Source organism: Plectropomus leopardus, chromosome 11 (assembly GCF_008729295.1).
Source record: "Plectropomus leopardus isolate mb chromosome 11, YSFRI_Pleo_2.0, whole genome shotgun sequence".
NCBI lineage: Eukaryota > Metazoa > Chordata > Actinopteri > Perciformes > Serranidae > Plectropomus > Plectropomus leopardus.
Genome location: NC_056473.1, coordinates 32,640,192 through 32,656,956, shown reverse-complemented (window position 1 = coordinate 32,656,956; position 16,765 = coordinate 32,640,192). Strand labels below are relative to the sequence as shown.

The following is a 16,765-nucleotide window of genomic DNA, read 5'->3' as shown; positions in this document are numbered from 1 at the left end:
ACTCTTTTCTTCTGCCATTACTCATTCACATTAATGTGAAAAGAAAGCTGATGATTCACTCAGCCTTTATTCACGAGCCAGCATTAAACAGAAACAGGGCACTGGAAGCTTTCTTATGAAAGGAAGTGATTTTTGAGTGACTCCACATAAGTGACGGTGAATCAAGCACCTAGAAAAGTCAAGGACACCCACTCGGTGATGAGAGTTGTGCGTAGGCATTCGCATGAAAAAGACTGAAGAACATTCTCCATCAGTGTCTCTCAGAACTTTTTTTAATTTCCCATGCATAGTTTGGACAAGAGTGTAATGGAACTGAAATGAAAAAAATATGGAAATAAAAGTTTTGACATTCATTGTGATTTTTTCCATTATGGACATTAGTGGAATCATTACAAAACATGTTTAAAACTATTTAAAAAAAAAAAAAAAAAAAAAAGGTTTATGAGAGGGTTAAAATCTTCAGAAAGTCCTTCAAGGTTTGGACGGGGAAAAGTTCTGTATAACATAAATACATTACAAAAAAGTCCCTAAAACTAAAACATTCAGCACATTTTTATACAACACAGTGCAATTAAAAGGGGGCAAATTCAAAGGATGATTTTCCAGCACTCAGTTACTAAAATTGTGACAAGTTGATTTGACTCCTCTGCTTTTTCTCTCTCTTCTTTTGAACTGAGAGAGACCAGCACAACTGTAAACACTTAGTAGTAAGATGTGCCTGATACAGTGCTGCTCCAACCACAACCGAGCAAAATCTATCATATTTGAATTATGTTCAAAAATCGTTACATTTGGTTTCCAGTTTAGGGAACGGACAGATGGGGTGAACATTAATCAGCTGAGAAGCTCACTTTGCCACAATTGCCAACTTTGCACATGTCAATGTTGTGTTTACAGCTTATTCTGTTGTCCCCTTGTGACCAAAAAAAAACTTCAACAGGTGTGACAATATTTCTCCCAAGACTTGATTTGGTGTTTTTTTTTAAAAATACTACTACTGAATAAACAGGTCCAGGTCCAGATCTGCTCTGTGTTTGGAGCTTTACAGTTTGACCGATGTCAGCATTTTAGGAAAACGGTCTCATAGTTGGTTGATGTGCTCTCGTGCTGACCAGAAAAATCCCTTCAGTAGTGAGGACTGTCCTCAGAACTTGCTATCATTTAATAAAGTTTTATAACTCTGTAGTTCTAGCGTATCATAAAGGTCCAAATGCTGTACAAGAGTACTTTTTTAGACTTTGGGAGAGAAAAAACAAATTTGGATGCAATATCATCAGCGTCAATTAAAAAAAAAAAAAATCAAGTGTGAGCCTTAATAAATGAAATATGGCCCTTACATGGGTAAGTTTGAATCAATTTTGAAAAGAAAAAACATTTCACAGTTCTAACTAACACTGTATTGCAACTGCAACAGCAGCACGGGAACATGGCGTAAACAGCGTGAGTGAGAGCATTAAAGTGAGAGGAAAAGCACTTGCTCACACCACAGGCCACATTAAGTGGGTTATACATATGTGCTTTCTCTGCTGTGTGAGACGTACAAAGATGTTCCCTGCTTTGCCTTCATTGCCGGAAAAAAACACAATAATTTAGAAGAGAAATATCATCTTTTAAGATGTAGACACGAAGCATTTTACTGTGTGTATCTTTAGTATGAAATGGCAGTGTGCAAAAAATAAAGTAAAGCTGTGTGTCCGTAATGGTCATACTTTGCATTGTAAGGAGGCTGGAAACTAAAGAAAAAAAGATCAACTTTTGATTGAAAATGTGGATTTTGTATAGCCTGAAATCTGGGAGGCTACATCATTCTCACCAAAGTGTAAACACGACATTACCAGAAGCGTTCCCTTCTACTTGAGAAAAGCTGTAAGTGAGGACACTGTTCTGATCTAATCGTGTTGCTCATCAGTGAGGTGCAAGAGGGGATGAAAATAAACAGCGCTGGTTTTCAGACCTCACCATCAATTAAAGACGACATAAACAGAAACACCAAATGCTAACGTGATAACAAAGTTCAGTGTGATCCCAGTGATTACTGTGAGAAAAATATTACATATCTACACTTAGAAAATACACTTCAACACACCCAGATCCAAACAGTTCCTTCCAACAGTATGAAAAATATACAAATAAAAAATACAAGTACTCTCAGACACCAGGTAGGTAGTTTTCTGTTGACATGAAATCAGTGAGGACTAAAAGATAAATATTTCACATTTTTTTCTCCCTTGCATTTTAAAGAGAAAATAAAAATTTGTGTGTATGAAAGAAAAAAAACTGTCCATTTTGAAATATTATCCTTCAGTAATTAGTAACATTGTGATACCACATATTTGTTTTTTTTTTTTTAGCTAAAAACGCTTTAGCTTCTCTAGTAAGCAAAAAAGAGCCAGTGTTGAAACCAAAAGCATTATATAATTCTTTTTTTTTCTTCAGACATCATACACTATGCACAGATAATAAAAACATTAACAATGATCAAGTCTTTTCCACACGAGAGAAATGATTCCTCTGTTTCGGTCGGGAACATTAAGAGCTCAGGAGAAGACTGGAGATTCATCATAATCAGCATCATCATTACTGGATCATCATCAGTCAGAAACGCCTCCAGCAGTCAGAATCGAATCACTGACAGTTCAACAGAGAGACAGAAAACAGGCTGTTGACATGAATGTTTTTAACATCTCGTAACGCAACATACCGTGAGGCCTGGGAGTGGTAGACGCTGAATTGGTGACCGGGGTGTAAGGACAGAGAGTGACTGAGGGGACAAGGGCACAGCAGTGTGCAGGTAGCATCTGTCTCAGCTCTTAGTGTACTACAAACTTTGACCCATCAGAGGAGGAATATCAGTTCATGTATGTACGTAACACCACCTGCAAATTCTGTTCTGGAGCCGTTGGGCATCAGGCCCTGCCAGGTGAGTAACAGTCATTCATTGCAATTCGTGGTCGTGCCAGCTGAGCGCCAATTGGCAGCCATGTGGGAGGGCTGGCAGAGGAGGGGGGACATCTGAGCTTCTAGGAACCTCGTGAAGGAAAGCCTCCACTCAGAGAAATTAAGGAAGGGGGAAAGGACAAAGAGAAATACTCAGCTCATTTGACATGTTCGGCACTGTGGGAAGAGCAGTAGTATTTCTTATGAGCTATGAACGTGGAGAGGCTGCTGAACTTGATGTTGCAGAGCCGACAGAAGCGGGAGTTACCGTTCAGGACAGGGGAGATCACTGTTTTGGGGCCGATGGTGGCGGCAGGCTGGGGCGTGGGGACGGGATGGGAGGCTGCGGTTGGGACCGCCTTGTCTGGAAGGTGGGACGACCCCACCGTCTCCCTCAGGACCTCAGGCACAGGTGACAAAGTCAGAGAGGGAGCCCTTGGGGGAGACACGGGTAGAGGTGAGCCAGCTGAAGGGGATGCGCCTCCAGCTGAAGGGCTGCCGTTTACCAGCGGTGAGACGGGAGAAGTTGTAGCACTCCTTGCCTGCCCGTTGATGCTGTCTCTGTGAACTCTGGTGACCAGTCTTGGCTGGCTGGTTGGGGTGGCGGAGGTGTTTGCAGAAGCCCCATCCCTGGGACTAAGGCTGGGGCTGCGGCTGACTGCACTGCCCGGCTGGGGTGGCTGAATGGTTACAACCAGGCCGTGGGTAGTCTTGAAGTGCTCCATCAGGTCACAGGTGATGATTCTGTTTGGGCAGTATGGGCAAACTACTTGAGAGGAACTGGCGCCTGCACCTTTCGCTCCAGCTCCTGGGGTGGCTGCAAGGGTGGTGGTCGTATGTGGAGGAGATGTGGCGTCGGAGGCCGGTAAGGCAGAGGGGTGAGGACTGGATGATGTGCCTTGAACCTGGGCAACCCACTCAGCGGGCAGAGCTTTGGCCTCCATAGGGTGCAGGAGGTCCGGGCGCTCCTGCTGAGGCCTGCTTTTGGGAGAGGTAGAGGCTGATCTCTTGAGCCTGTGGAGCTGCTCCAAGGTGTGGGGCTGGAGGGTGGTGGCAGGGCAATAGTAGGTTTTATGAGCAAGGTAGTTCTCGATGCTGTTGAAGCTGATACTGCAGGCGGTGCACTTGTGGTAGTCAGTAAGAGGCAGGGCAGGAAGAATACTGCTGCTGCTGTGCCGTGGAACCTCACTCAGACGGGGCCTCTTGCTAAGGTCAATCGGACCATCTCCTTCAGGGCTGGAGCTGCCTGCCCCGCTGGGAGAAACTTCTTGCTTCACTGCCAAACCCAGAACAGATGGAGATGGCGCAGAGGCAGCAGCTGAGGCAGCAGCAGCGGCAGCTGCAGCAGCAGCGTTGGCTAAGGCTTCTGTTCTGGCCATGTGAATCTCGTACATCTTCTTCCTCTTGCGTTTGCGGATGGGCTGAGGAAGGAAGGCTGCTGTGGTGTTTGCCTTGGCCATGTGTACGGCTCGCTGATTGGTTGGGTCATGGCGTGATGCACAGTAGAAGCGTTTGTGAACAGTGTAGTTTTCGTGACGACTGAAGCGGATGTTGCAGGCCTCGCAGAAGGTCCTATTGGGATCCTCTTCTTGGTCCTCTGCAGAACCACTAGCAGGACTCTGGCTGCCTTCGCTTGCCCTTCCTCCTCCACCTCCTCCTCCCACACTACCACCTCCACCTTCCCCTTCAGAGGAGGATGATATTCCCTCTCGCCCTGCAAGGCTTTCTGTCTTCACCTCCACAACCCTCTTGGACTCTGTTGCTCCACTACCTGCCGGAGGGTCAGAGTCAGTAGGAGAGGCAGAGGCTGCTCGACTTGCTGCTCCACCCTGAGGAGATGCAGATGAGCCATGTGCCCCAGCAGAAGGCATTGTGGCTGGGGCTGCATCCCTTGTCGATCCAGGGCCTGACGCCGAGGTTGCACCTTCTCCGTGGTGCCTGCTGGAGCAGTACAGCCTCTTATGTGCATAGAAGTTGTTGATGTTATTGAAGGTGATATCGCACTCAAAGCAGGTGGCTCCTTTGTGAGGCGGTGTTGCTGTGGCTGTAGGTGCAGTCGGTCCAGATGGAAAGAAGGCCGCTGGGTTGTTCTGAGGAACAGTCTGGCCCTGTTTCAGACGGCTGTGGACCATCTCTGACATTTTAGCCAGTATCTCGGAGGCCTGAGGCAAAATTGCTGCCTCAGGATTAAACATGTACTGAGGCAAGAACATTGCTCCTCCAGGAAGAACTGACCCTGCACCTCCCACATGTGCAGGGCTAGAACCAGGGGTAGGGCTGGTTGGTTCTGCCTTCACAGTTGCGGTGGCTGGACTCTTGGGAGAGGTCGATGTCTGGCAGGAGCCTGTGGAAATTTGCCCCTCCTTTGTCTCAAGTCTTGCCTCTTGATCTCCCTCCTCCCCACCAACCTCCTCTTCATCCTCCTTAATCTTCATTTGCTGCTCTTCTGTCTCTGAGTCCGAATGAGGCTCCTCTTTGATCTTTACTTCAATTGTTGATGCATTGGGAGGACTGTAATCTCGAGGTGTGGCTGAACCGCCGTTTGCACCAGGGCTGGATGAGTCTGGTGTAGGGACACAGGCTAAGGGCTCCCTCTCGTGGGGAGACGGCTGCAGCTGGGGGTGGTCAGTTGATGACGGGGTACTTTGACGAGGGGTGGGGCTCCTTTCAGCCGGGACCCTGACTTCTAGATGGGTTCGTACATGCTGCTGAAGTTGGGCAGGGGAGTCAGAGTTGTGGCCACACACTTGACACTTCAGCACCACGCCAGAGTCTCCTGGACTGAGACCTGAAGAAGAGAGTCAGTTAGTTCAGGGAGTAGATAGATGAAAAGCAAGAATCAGAACAATGAGTCTGGTCCATACTGAAGGAGATCCACAGTCTTGCAAATGACGGTATGACTTACCAGTGGACAGGGGCAGCTTAGGAAGGCCTGGCCCTGGGGAGTAGACCTCACTGCGAGATCCAGGCTGGCAAACCATGTGGCTGGTGACCAGATGGCTGTAGAGGATGTCTCTTGTGGTGGAGACAAATCCGCAGCCATGACACACCCCGTTCAGTGTGTCTGTGTGTACCTTAAGGTGGCGCTCGCAGTTTGCTTTAGTGGTGAAGGCTGAAAGACAGATGAGACAGACAAATGGACGCTCACCTGTGGGAGGACAGAGAGGGACAATAAGTTAGAGGGACAAACAGTGAGTTCATCCTTCAGATAATGAAGGCACACTGGTAAGTGTCTGCAAGCCAGGTCTCAATGTTCTGATCCTTTGTGCCTATTTACACCTGGTATTAGTAATAGTTTGCAAGTGATGTATTTACTGACATATTTTATGTTATAAAACAAATTGTGAAAGTCTCTGCAGCTTGTGTTAACCACAGACCTAATTTAAGGTATTTCACCAAGAACCCGTTAAAAAAACCCATTGACTTTGAGATGAAGGAGGTGCTACAATGCTAATTCATTTCTGGGTTTTACGACTCGTTAATGGGGTTCTCTCTTGTGATCGGATAACTCAAAACAGGTGTTAATACCAGGTGTAAACAGGCTCTTTGTGTGTTTGGCGTAATTATAAGTCTTGTTCTCACCACTGTGTGTGCGCATGTGGATCTCCAGTGAGCTGGCACTGGGGCAACTTTTGTTGCACTGAGGAAAGGGGCAAATGCGTTCATTAGGGTAAGACTCCTTGGGTTTGTCTTGTGGCGGGGACGATGCTGCAGCTGGCTGCTTCTGACGGCTGGCACAGTAGTACATGAGGTGGGCCTGCAGGTTCCTCTCACTGCGGTACCAGATCCCACAGTCCTTGCATGGAAAAATGTCCTCTGATAGACAACAAAACATAAATTTAGAGTTAATTGATTAAACATAAATGTATGTAAGTATGATTTGAGCAACCTTTTGAAAAGTACTACTTCAACTTCAAGTACCTCAAGCACTAAATGTAGGTGTAACTTTAATCAACTTACCTCAACCCTTATTACCAAGATGCAATTATAACTTAAGTATGTGAGCATATGACAAGTATCTTTCCGACGTCAGTCTACAGCTCTGATAGATGGAGCAAGCATTTACGTGCACCACACACACATTTCATTGCTATGTGTATCCAAGGCAACAGGAAACTAAGGTCATGAGAACAATAATTATCAGAGATCTTAAATTCTGGGTTATTTTTTACAACAAAATTGTTAGCTGCAATGTTACCACAGGAACGTGCAACCAGAGGATGATTATCAGTGGTCACCACAAATATGTGTGTGTGTGTGTCTGTGTGTGTGTGTGTGTGTGTGTGTATACAACCCACGGCTCATGGGAAACTTTACTGAGTAGCACTTACAGGAGAGTCAAAGAGCTGCAGTGCCATCTTGTGGTCGAAGCGATTATTGCAGCTTTTAGACAAAGGCTAAATTACAGATCATAATGTCCTGCATGCACTGGCTAATGTTGCAATAATCAGAATAAAAACATAGCATAAAAGATTAGAAAGGGGTATTGCATTGGATGTCACACTTTATAGGTCAAAGGTCAACTCTATAGTATAAAAAGGCGTTATCATGACATTAACCATTTGAAACCTGGATCGACATCAGTTTTCTTGTGCTGCTCTTAAATGTGTTTAAAATATTTGGATCCTGAACATTAGGAAAAAATACAATGAGGAACTTGTTAAAAACTGTTTCACAAATTCACAAATTCACAGTTTCAGAAATTTGCAGATTTAGAAAATTATTTACAAAAAAAGGGAGCAAAATGTCTATATAGAAAAAAGAAAAAAGCTATGGAAAAAGTATTTATTTAGCATAATTGCATATTTTAAATGACGTTACAGAATTCATTATAATTTTGAAGCACTTTTAGGTAATTTCTTGTTTGTCTATTTTTTCTACTTCTTTTTGGTTTGTGTTTTTTTTGGTATTGTTTTTTGTGTGCTAATTTTCATGTAATTTTCTTATAATTTTCACTAAATTTCTTGCTAATTTTCATTCAGTTCTTCTCAAGCTGCTCCATTGGCTTCTTCCCGTGTTTTTTTTTTTTTTACGAAATCATGCCAAACTTGCGCAGGTTTCAAAGGGTTAAATATGTTGTACAACACTCACTGTTGACAACCGCAGTAGCCAAGATGGCAGCCATGCCAGCCTGGATGTGGGAGGAGCTGGATGTCTGAGCGCAGGGCCGCCGGGTACAGCGACTCCTCCTTCTCCCACAGGCTGCTTCTGCGTGACGAGGCTGAGCGGAGGAGAAGAGCTGGGCCAGCGGGGAGGGGACGAGGAGCCCGCAGGAGGCGACAGAGAAGCCAGGGTGCCTTTCACCAGCTGCACGCTCTCTGGTCACCTTACAGAACAGCTGCTCACCTGGAAACACACAAAGCTCAGGTCAAGAGGGGGAAACTAAGATAACAAATAATTGTTCATTCCATAAACAGATGACTTAGACTGGAGACATTTTGACTTCATATGGGTGTACAGTAGCTGGACACACAAAAGTAATATAATATCATAAATATATATTATATATATATATATATATATTATATATATATATATGGACATTTTTTAAGGTGTTTGTCAATGCAACATATTTGTCAACTCCTGTGAGAACATATTTTATATCATTGTATCTGTGTTTTTATATATTGTCATTGAAAATCTATTTATACACCAGCCTCTACACTTCTGGATGAGTTATAAATGTTGACAAATGCATAAATAAACACCTAAATATGTGTAAAAATACACTGTAGTGTGCTTTTTTTAACCATTTATTAAATGTATATTAAAGAAATAATAAATAATAAAATAACAATGATAATATTTCAACAACAACAAAATAATAATAATAATAAATAATAATAACAACTATACAGCACTTGAAAAAACAGAATTTACAAAGTGCTTTGTCGACCAAAGCAGAGGCAATATATTTAAAGCAGAATTAAACAAAAGATTAGAGGCAAAAACAACAACATAATAACAAAATAAAAAGCAAAAGACACAGAATATTAACAATAAAAATAAAAAGCCGTTCAAGACACAATAAAGTGATGAATTAAAAGATAACATCACATATAAAGCAAGTCTACGAAAATGTGTTTTTAGAGGTGATTTAAAAGAGTAAATATCAACACACTGACTCCTGAGCTGGTGTGGTGGAGCCGCTCAGAGGCACCAGTAACTGACTGGGTTCATACTGGGCAATGGGAAGGCTGATGCATAGATCTGGAACACTCAAGGCAGTCAGCACACATTGTGATGTGCAGTATATTCTCGTCAGCCCGTCATTAAGAGACATTTTCAGGTGGACGTGATGCTCGAGGTCTCACAGAAGACTTACCTCGGCTGTAGATGGTGCAGTTGGCAGCAGAGACGACGGAGGTCAGAGGGAGCAGGACTGATCCAACCAGTCGGGATCTTCACACACCAGAGTCAACTGAGAGTTCTGCACACACACACACACCACACACACACACACACACACAACACACCACACAAACTCACACACACACACACACCACACACATTCAACCACACACACACACAAGAGAGGATGGGGGTGACTTTTTCAATAGTCAAACTCACATCACAGTCACTGGTGAGTTAAAGCATTTGGATCCTCATGAAAATGTTTGTAATACAATCAACAGTGAGAGTACAGGTCTGTTGCTCAGTTTAAAAATATACATTTTTTTGTAACTTTTATTGTACTTTTATCATTTTTTAGGTCTTGGTGTAGCACTATTAGTGCTAAAACAATTAGCTGATAAATTGATTAGTCAGAAAATTAATCAGCAACATTTTAGATAGTGGGGGGGGATTAATCTGTAGTTTTGTTACATTTTTGATACAATGTGTTGGCTCCAGCTTCTCCTTTTAATATCTTTGGACGTTGTACTGTTGGTCGGACGAAAACTATTTAAGGATGAACTCTGGGAAAACTGTGATGTTTTTTCTTGTTTTACAGTTTCTTGATAGATCACTCATTTAAAAGTCACCCTGTGCCTAAATAATCCAACTATTTAAAGGGAAATTTGGATATTTTTCAACCTGGGCCCCATGTCCCCATGTTTTTGTTTAATAACAATTTTTTAAATCTATCCAATATTGAGCAGCACAGCTGCAGCTAGCAATGGCAAAAGTAGATGTAACTGAACTAGGGATTTTAGGAAGTTTGTAGGATTTTAGGACATTAGGGTCTTAGCTGGGACCGCTGTCAGGGGTTGCTGTTTTATGCACTGTGGCACCTTCTATGTACTAAAGTACAAAAACAATTCCCAGTGTGAATGACTTTATTTTTATTGTGCGTATCAATGCTCTGATGCGTCCCTTTAACATTGTGTTTAACAAATCAAATGAAAAAAGAGAGACACTCTTAAAGCACATGCCTTTATCACTTTCAAGTGTCCATTCTTCTTTAACTGGGCTGCTGTATATATGCACACTGTGAGATAATCACAAAAATCCAAACATTAATTGCTGTCAATTGGGAAGTCACAGTCACATGATGATGTCCAGTGTGTGTCCACTCGTAAACACCCGCCAGCGAGCAGAGGATGATTACAACCAAGAAGGAAATGAGGAAATGAGGGGGAGCACGGGCTGAAACAAAGCCGCATAGAAAATCAAGGAGAAGAGAGAAGAAAAGAGGAGAAAAGGAATAAAAGAGGAAGTGAGACCCCGGGAGAGAGGGAGAGGGAAGAAAAGGAAGAGAAAGAAGATCTGATGAGGTCGACAGGCTGCTATTCAGACGGCTGCCATAATTAGATCCACAGTGAATACACTGGACAAAGAGTGGAGAGTCAACAATCCACGTGTCTGTGTGTGTGTGTGTGTGTGTGTGTGTGTGTGTGTGTGTGGAGGTATGAGAGAGCAGGACGGGGACGGAGGGAGAGAGAGAACACATAAAACACACACATATACACACACACACCACACACCTGTGTGTCGTCAGTACAATCTGGTCTTTGTTCGTATGAGGTCCAGGAGCTTTCCCTCTGACAGTCACTCCCTGGACACAGGCTTATCCCATGTCTCCACCACACACAGATACACCGTTTTTTTTCAGTACCACGTTCTGCCGCTGTCAGCCCACGGCAAACCATTTCACTGCTGAACGGCGTAAAAATGTCAACTTATAAAAGACTTGGCATACTCAAAAAACACCATTAAACATCAACTTGTCCTATATAATCCCTTACTCGGCTCAGTTTCTCAGTGAACTTGAGTGATGTTTGGGTGGCATCGTTAGAGGCCCCTGATACGATATCATGACGATAATGAGGCTACTACACAATATCATGGTGATATTGAATGTCTGTCATTATGTATATAGTAATATATTGTAACTTATTAACTTTTTCAACAGCATATTAAGGCAAAATATGTCTAACGGGCATAAAAGCAATTGGTTTTATTATTCCAGTAGGCTACAGACAGTTTAATTTGTATTTGATATATTAATTATTTAATAGTAAAAACATTCATACTTGGCAACTCTGCATCAATGCTTTATCGCCACAAGAATATTGCAATGCTATGCTGCATCAATCAAACTGGCTTGATAAAAATAATAAAAAGTTTTTTTTTTCTGAAACATAATTTTAAATAAAAAATAATAGAATTATAAATATAATTTTCTCCCACTTTTTGAAAATATATTATTATTATTATTATTATTATCATTATTATTAATTAATAATAATAATAATAGTAATAATAATAATAGTCTGAGATAGTTAACTAAACAAAAGTTTGCAGGTTATCAGTGGATTCTGAGATTCGTCACTTCTGTGTACTTTGATTGTGTGACAGGATGACAGAGTTTGACGGTTTAACAGGTGTTACCAATGAAGGGAGGGAAACTCAATTTTATTACCAATTAGTCTGCAGATTATTTTCTCCATTTATCATTTGGTCAAATATTCACACTCTCAGCATTTCTTCTCATAGTGGAATCAGACCAGTTTTTTTTTTTACTTTTTCAGGCTGGTTCAAAGAATCCTGAATGGAACCAGTTCAGGCTTGGAACTGGGAGAATATGTGACGGCAGCACATTATTGATCCATCAGTCAGTCATGCAGTAGTGTCTGCTCTCCACCAGGAGGCAGCATTACCTCAGCACTGGACCTGAGTGTCCTCTCAGTAACCTGACGGAGCAGCTACGGCCTGTACAGGTCAAAGTGGGCCGACGGTGCATCCTGCATGTTAAATGTTTCACATTCCAGATTTTCCCATTTTTAAATTTTTTTTTAAAGCAAATCACTTTGTTATTAAAAAATTCCCCTGTTACTGTTGTGTATTGTCAACAATTTCACAGCGAATACTACTCCTTTGTAGTGTCATTACTGCTTTACTTAAATACAGGCTGAACCTCCAATTGAGTGAGTGATGTGACATGATGTGTTGGACAGCCAGTCAGAGCCCAGAGCAGGAAGTGTGATTTACAAACTGGCACACTTCATGCATTTGGCCCCAAAAAAAGGATCATACGGACCGATGATAATTCTCATTGCAGATGTATCTAACCTCCATTCTTTCCATCTGTAGTAAACTGCCAAAAACCTCCTTCAATAGAGAATGAAAATGCACTCAGAGTACCAACAATTCAAAATATAATAATTCCTTTTATTACATTTTTTTTTTTTTTTGCTTTCAAATTTTGAATCTGTATCCACATCAGACAGAGGTACATTGGTGTGAGTATGTGCAGTAGTTCATTAGAGCAGATGGTAATATTTATGATTGTTTTAGTGTTTCCAGGAAGCCACTGGTTTCCATTCATTTCTATATTTTTTTATATTTCAAAACTTTCAGGGTGTATGTGGTATTCCAGAAAATAAAGAAATTTATTATAAAAACATCAATTTAAAGAAAAGAAAAAGATAATTATCTGTAAACTAGTAAAAAAAAAAAAAAAAAACCCCAAAAAAACCAGGGTTGAAATTAAACATAAAGACATAACCACATTTTTCCTGAGCTTTTTAAAAATAATTTTCTATATCTACAAATTTTGTGCAATATGGTATACATTTCTTGCCAACTTGCTCACTGTGTTTTTGAGATAAATCAAACAACATTCCTCAGGGTACAGAGATTTAAATATTTGTTAAAGGTATATGAACGCACAGGAAAAGTGATGTCTGTCCAGGTTTCAAGGGATTAAAAAGTGTTGTGAGTTCACATTTCTTGGCTTTAAAAGGATTAAAATCCCGCCCGAAAACTGGCAAAAATGGGCTAAAACATGCAAAACCATAGGTCCCCATACAGCCAAACGATCCCACCAGATTTCATTAAAATAGTCTTTTAGATATTCTGCTCAATAACAAATAGAAACACACTCAAATGGGCCCACATTTATATGTTATATGCCCAATCTGCACCATGCCACTCCATGTGTCTACCTATGGCAAAAAAGCCATTTCTTCATTAGGATATAGCAAAATCAGATGGATCATAGTGTACGTCCTGAGTTAAATCTTGAAATACCTGCAGAGGAAGTCGTCTATGGGACAGCTCGGGAAGACAGTGAGAAGCGAAGGGAAGGACAGAATGAAGGAAGCCTCTCAGTCTGTTGCACGTTGAAGATTGAGGCAGAGCGTATTGGATTTCATGGGGAACTAGCGCTGATGTGGAGATACTGCTTCTTTTGTTTTAATTTGTAACCCAATGCTGGAGCCGTCTGAGCTGTAAGTACTGCTAATTTGTTTCAGACTAATTCATCACGGCCACGGCTTTGGAATTCGCCATGATAGGGCAACGGGGAGAGCTCTGTAGCACACAAGTGGAAAACACATACACACACACACACACACACACACACACACACACACACATATATACAAAGCGAGAGAAAATGAGAAACACTCACACACGGGCTTGCTCTTCAAAAAAATATTAAATACTTCTCGCAGTAAGTTTAGATTTTGTATTGTCTTAGTTGAAAATTAAAAATCTTTTATTAAAAGTCAGTGTTGTCCCTCAATTTCCTCTCTAAACACAGCTATCAACACCATTTTATTTTTGGTGAAGTCAGATTTTCACTGTCCTCTAGCAATAAAGAAGCTGTATCTTGGGGGAAAGTTATTGATCAAGTTATGTAACATCATCAATATCCAATGTCCGAATCATCCCAGTGAGCCGGGGCAGCTAAATATTTCACAGAGGTACTTCTATCCTGAAAATAAGTCATTTCTAGGGGAAAATGTTGAAAACTGTGACATTTAAACCTATTTTAGGATCTAATTTCTCTCCAGAAATATTTCTATTCCCATATCAGCTGTTTGCATAAAGAGGCAGTGTGAAGTAGAAAGAGACTCTCCAGCTGAATAGTTCAGGATCTGACGTAAACATGAAGCCTGAAGGACTGAAGACAAATATTTTTAGGCTCTGGTGGTATAACGATATACCAGGATATTTAGAAATCCCAAAGGTATGTTTTTCAATACCTCATAAATACAGGTGCTCCCCTTTCTATTAGACTTATTGCATGTAGTGCACAGCACGCACCACCAGTCCCTGGTCTCAACTGGTGGAACAGGCAGCTGAGCTGAAGGACAAAGCGACACCCAGCAGGTGCAGGGAGAAGTTACAGGACTGCAAACAGCTGGTGGCCAGTAGAAAGAAACTTATATCTAATGCGGTGAATTAAGGATTTATTTTGACCAAACCAGAGCTGCTGATTGTTTAAAACAAGGACTTACTAACTAGATTACTAGCAACAGCAACCAAGACGGTTTGGGTGAATTTTATTTTGTTTCTGTTTGAATCAAGTGTGTTTTATGATGAGTTAACGATGCAATTAAACCTCGTTAGTCTTCTGTGACCGAGAGAAAGTTGGATTCGAAAGGTGTACTGCTTTCTCTGTTTACATAGGTGTAAGAATATTACCTTTCTTAACATTTTGTGGGTTTCTATTGTGTATTAATTAGTGACTCACAATTATACCATCATATTTTGTGTACCCCAGTGATATTTCATAAAGGTATGAAGTTATGAGATATTATATACTGCCCAAGCCTAAAGCAAGTGAAATCATTCGGAAATCTATTGGTCATTAAAACAATATATCTTGACTATGACCACAGTAAAGGAGATATGACCAGTTGTTGCTGCCGCTGGTTTTACTTTGATAAAACAGAAGTTGAGGAACTAGATGGCACTCGTCTTGTGCTCAAAGCACCAAAAAAAACCAAAAAAAAAAAACCACAACTGGTTACTCAAGATAACTTGATAACAAGATAACTCAAGATCTTGTTGTGAGCAGTTTCATATAAGAACTGTTTTATTTCTACCAAACTATACCTGGTTGGTGGGTGTAGTTCGATGGAAAGAAAATAGTTCCTACATGAAAACAGGAATAGCTGGCGTAACCAGGTCATGATTTCTGGAATGAGACATTTCTGTTCAGTTTTTCAAATGTATTTTTTGGCGCTTTGAGCACCGAAAGCCGAGTGCCATCTCGTTCCATTATATTGGAGAGAAGTCAAACATCTCTACAGCCGATATCTCCAACACTCTGTGACACAAACACCAAAACTCTTGATTTAAAAACCACACTGCAGGTAAGAGGAACAAAGTGTATTTTTGATTTGGGGTGAACTGTTCCTTTAACTTGACAAAAAAAAAATGTCACCATAAACACTAATTACAATAATATATTATCTGCAATGTCAAACTGCAACAAGAAAAAAAAACATGCTACTTTACACACTTTACAGCCACAAATACACACACACACACACACACACACACATACACACACACACAGCTTCACGTGCGATAATGAGAATCAGAGGCAGAGAGCCAGATCACACTCTGAGTGTGAGTGTGTGAGTGTGTGTGTGTGTGTGTGTGTGTGTGTGTGTGTGTGTGTGTGTGCGTAATTAACCAGGCCAGTAGAGACTGCAGATGCCAAAGATGTGGGGGTGAGTTAAGGAGAACGGAGAGGCCACCGGATGGTATCAAAACCCTTTTCACTTCTCTTGGTTGGACGCCAATCTCATTGACTCAAACAGCCAACAGCTGAGGAACGTGTCAGCGCCCACAAAGAGTCGACTGAAGTTTTCAGAGCAGCTAAACAGCGGATCATATTGAAGATAAAAATACGACAAACGTGAGAATGAACTTAACAAACTTGAGCACATTGTTTCGTGCATGAGTTGTGCCATGACAAAACAGATCATCTTTACTGACAGCAGCAGCTAGAAAACACCTGCTGTGGCCTCGCTGACGGGCTGCGACCACAGAGGTTGATCCCACGGAGAGCAGTGCAGCACATATGCAGCCTCGATCTCACACTGTGGAAGTACTTAAAGAAGTACTTCACAGATATACAGTCCTCATGTAAAACAAGCTTGTTTCTGCAGTAGAAAGATGCAAATACTTTAGATAAAATTGGTGCTACATGACCACAGAAAACACAGAAAAAGGACTGTGGCATTGACTTTTGCTAAAACGGTAGAAAACCTACAACTACCAGAATGCATCTGACACTAAACTCTCCTGCTAGTGGATGACATAATGCAACTCGTTAAACAGTAAGCTGAAACATGTTTCTGGAAAGATTTGAGGCGAGAAATATGTAACTCAATAACAGAATCTTATTTGATCAGAGCTGCTTAGTTTTAATCAAAGTTTTCCAGGCTTCATTTCACTGCGTGGGAAGCAGTAATGTGCCCACTTCCTGTTCATAAACTCATCATTACGGTGAAACGGGGCATTAAAAATAGGCAGTAACATAATCTTGATTTATATTGGATCAGCACTGCCATCTACACATAATACCCAAACTGATACAAAGCTGGTTGAAAATCGGTGAAGAATCCCTTTAAAACACAGTGTC

The 16,765-nt window shown here is 41.5% G+C and overlaps 1 protein-coding gene across 1 annotated transcript in view; it reads right to left on the bottom strand.

Annotated features, from left to right (window-relative positions):
• Positions 1 to 250: 250 nt before the first annotated feature.
• Positions 251 to 16,765, bottom strand: part of zfpm1 (zinc finger protein, FOG family member 1) — a 136,230-nt gene continuing 119,715 nt past the window's right edge. Inside the window, 9 exon segments of the mRNA XM_042496129.1 lie at positions 251 to 5,725; positions 5,843 to 6,085; positions 6,520 to 6,753; positions 8,029 to 8,071; positions 8,073 to 8,132; positions 8,134 to 8,232; positions 8,234 to 8,283; positions 9,263 to 9,320; positions 9,323 to 9,367. Coding sequence (XP_042352063.1) covers positions 3,096 to 5,725; positions 5,843 to 6,085; positions 6,520 to 6,753; positions 8,029 to 8,071; positions 8,073 to 8,132; positions 8,134 to 8,232; positions 8,234 to 8,283; positions 9,263 to 9,320; positions 9,323 to 9,367 — 3,462 coding nt within the window. The 3' untranslated portion in view covers positions 251 to 3,095.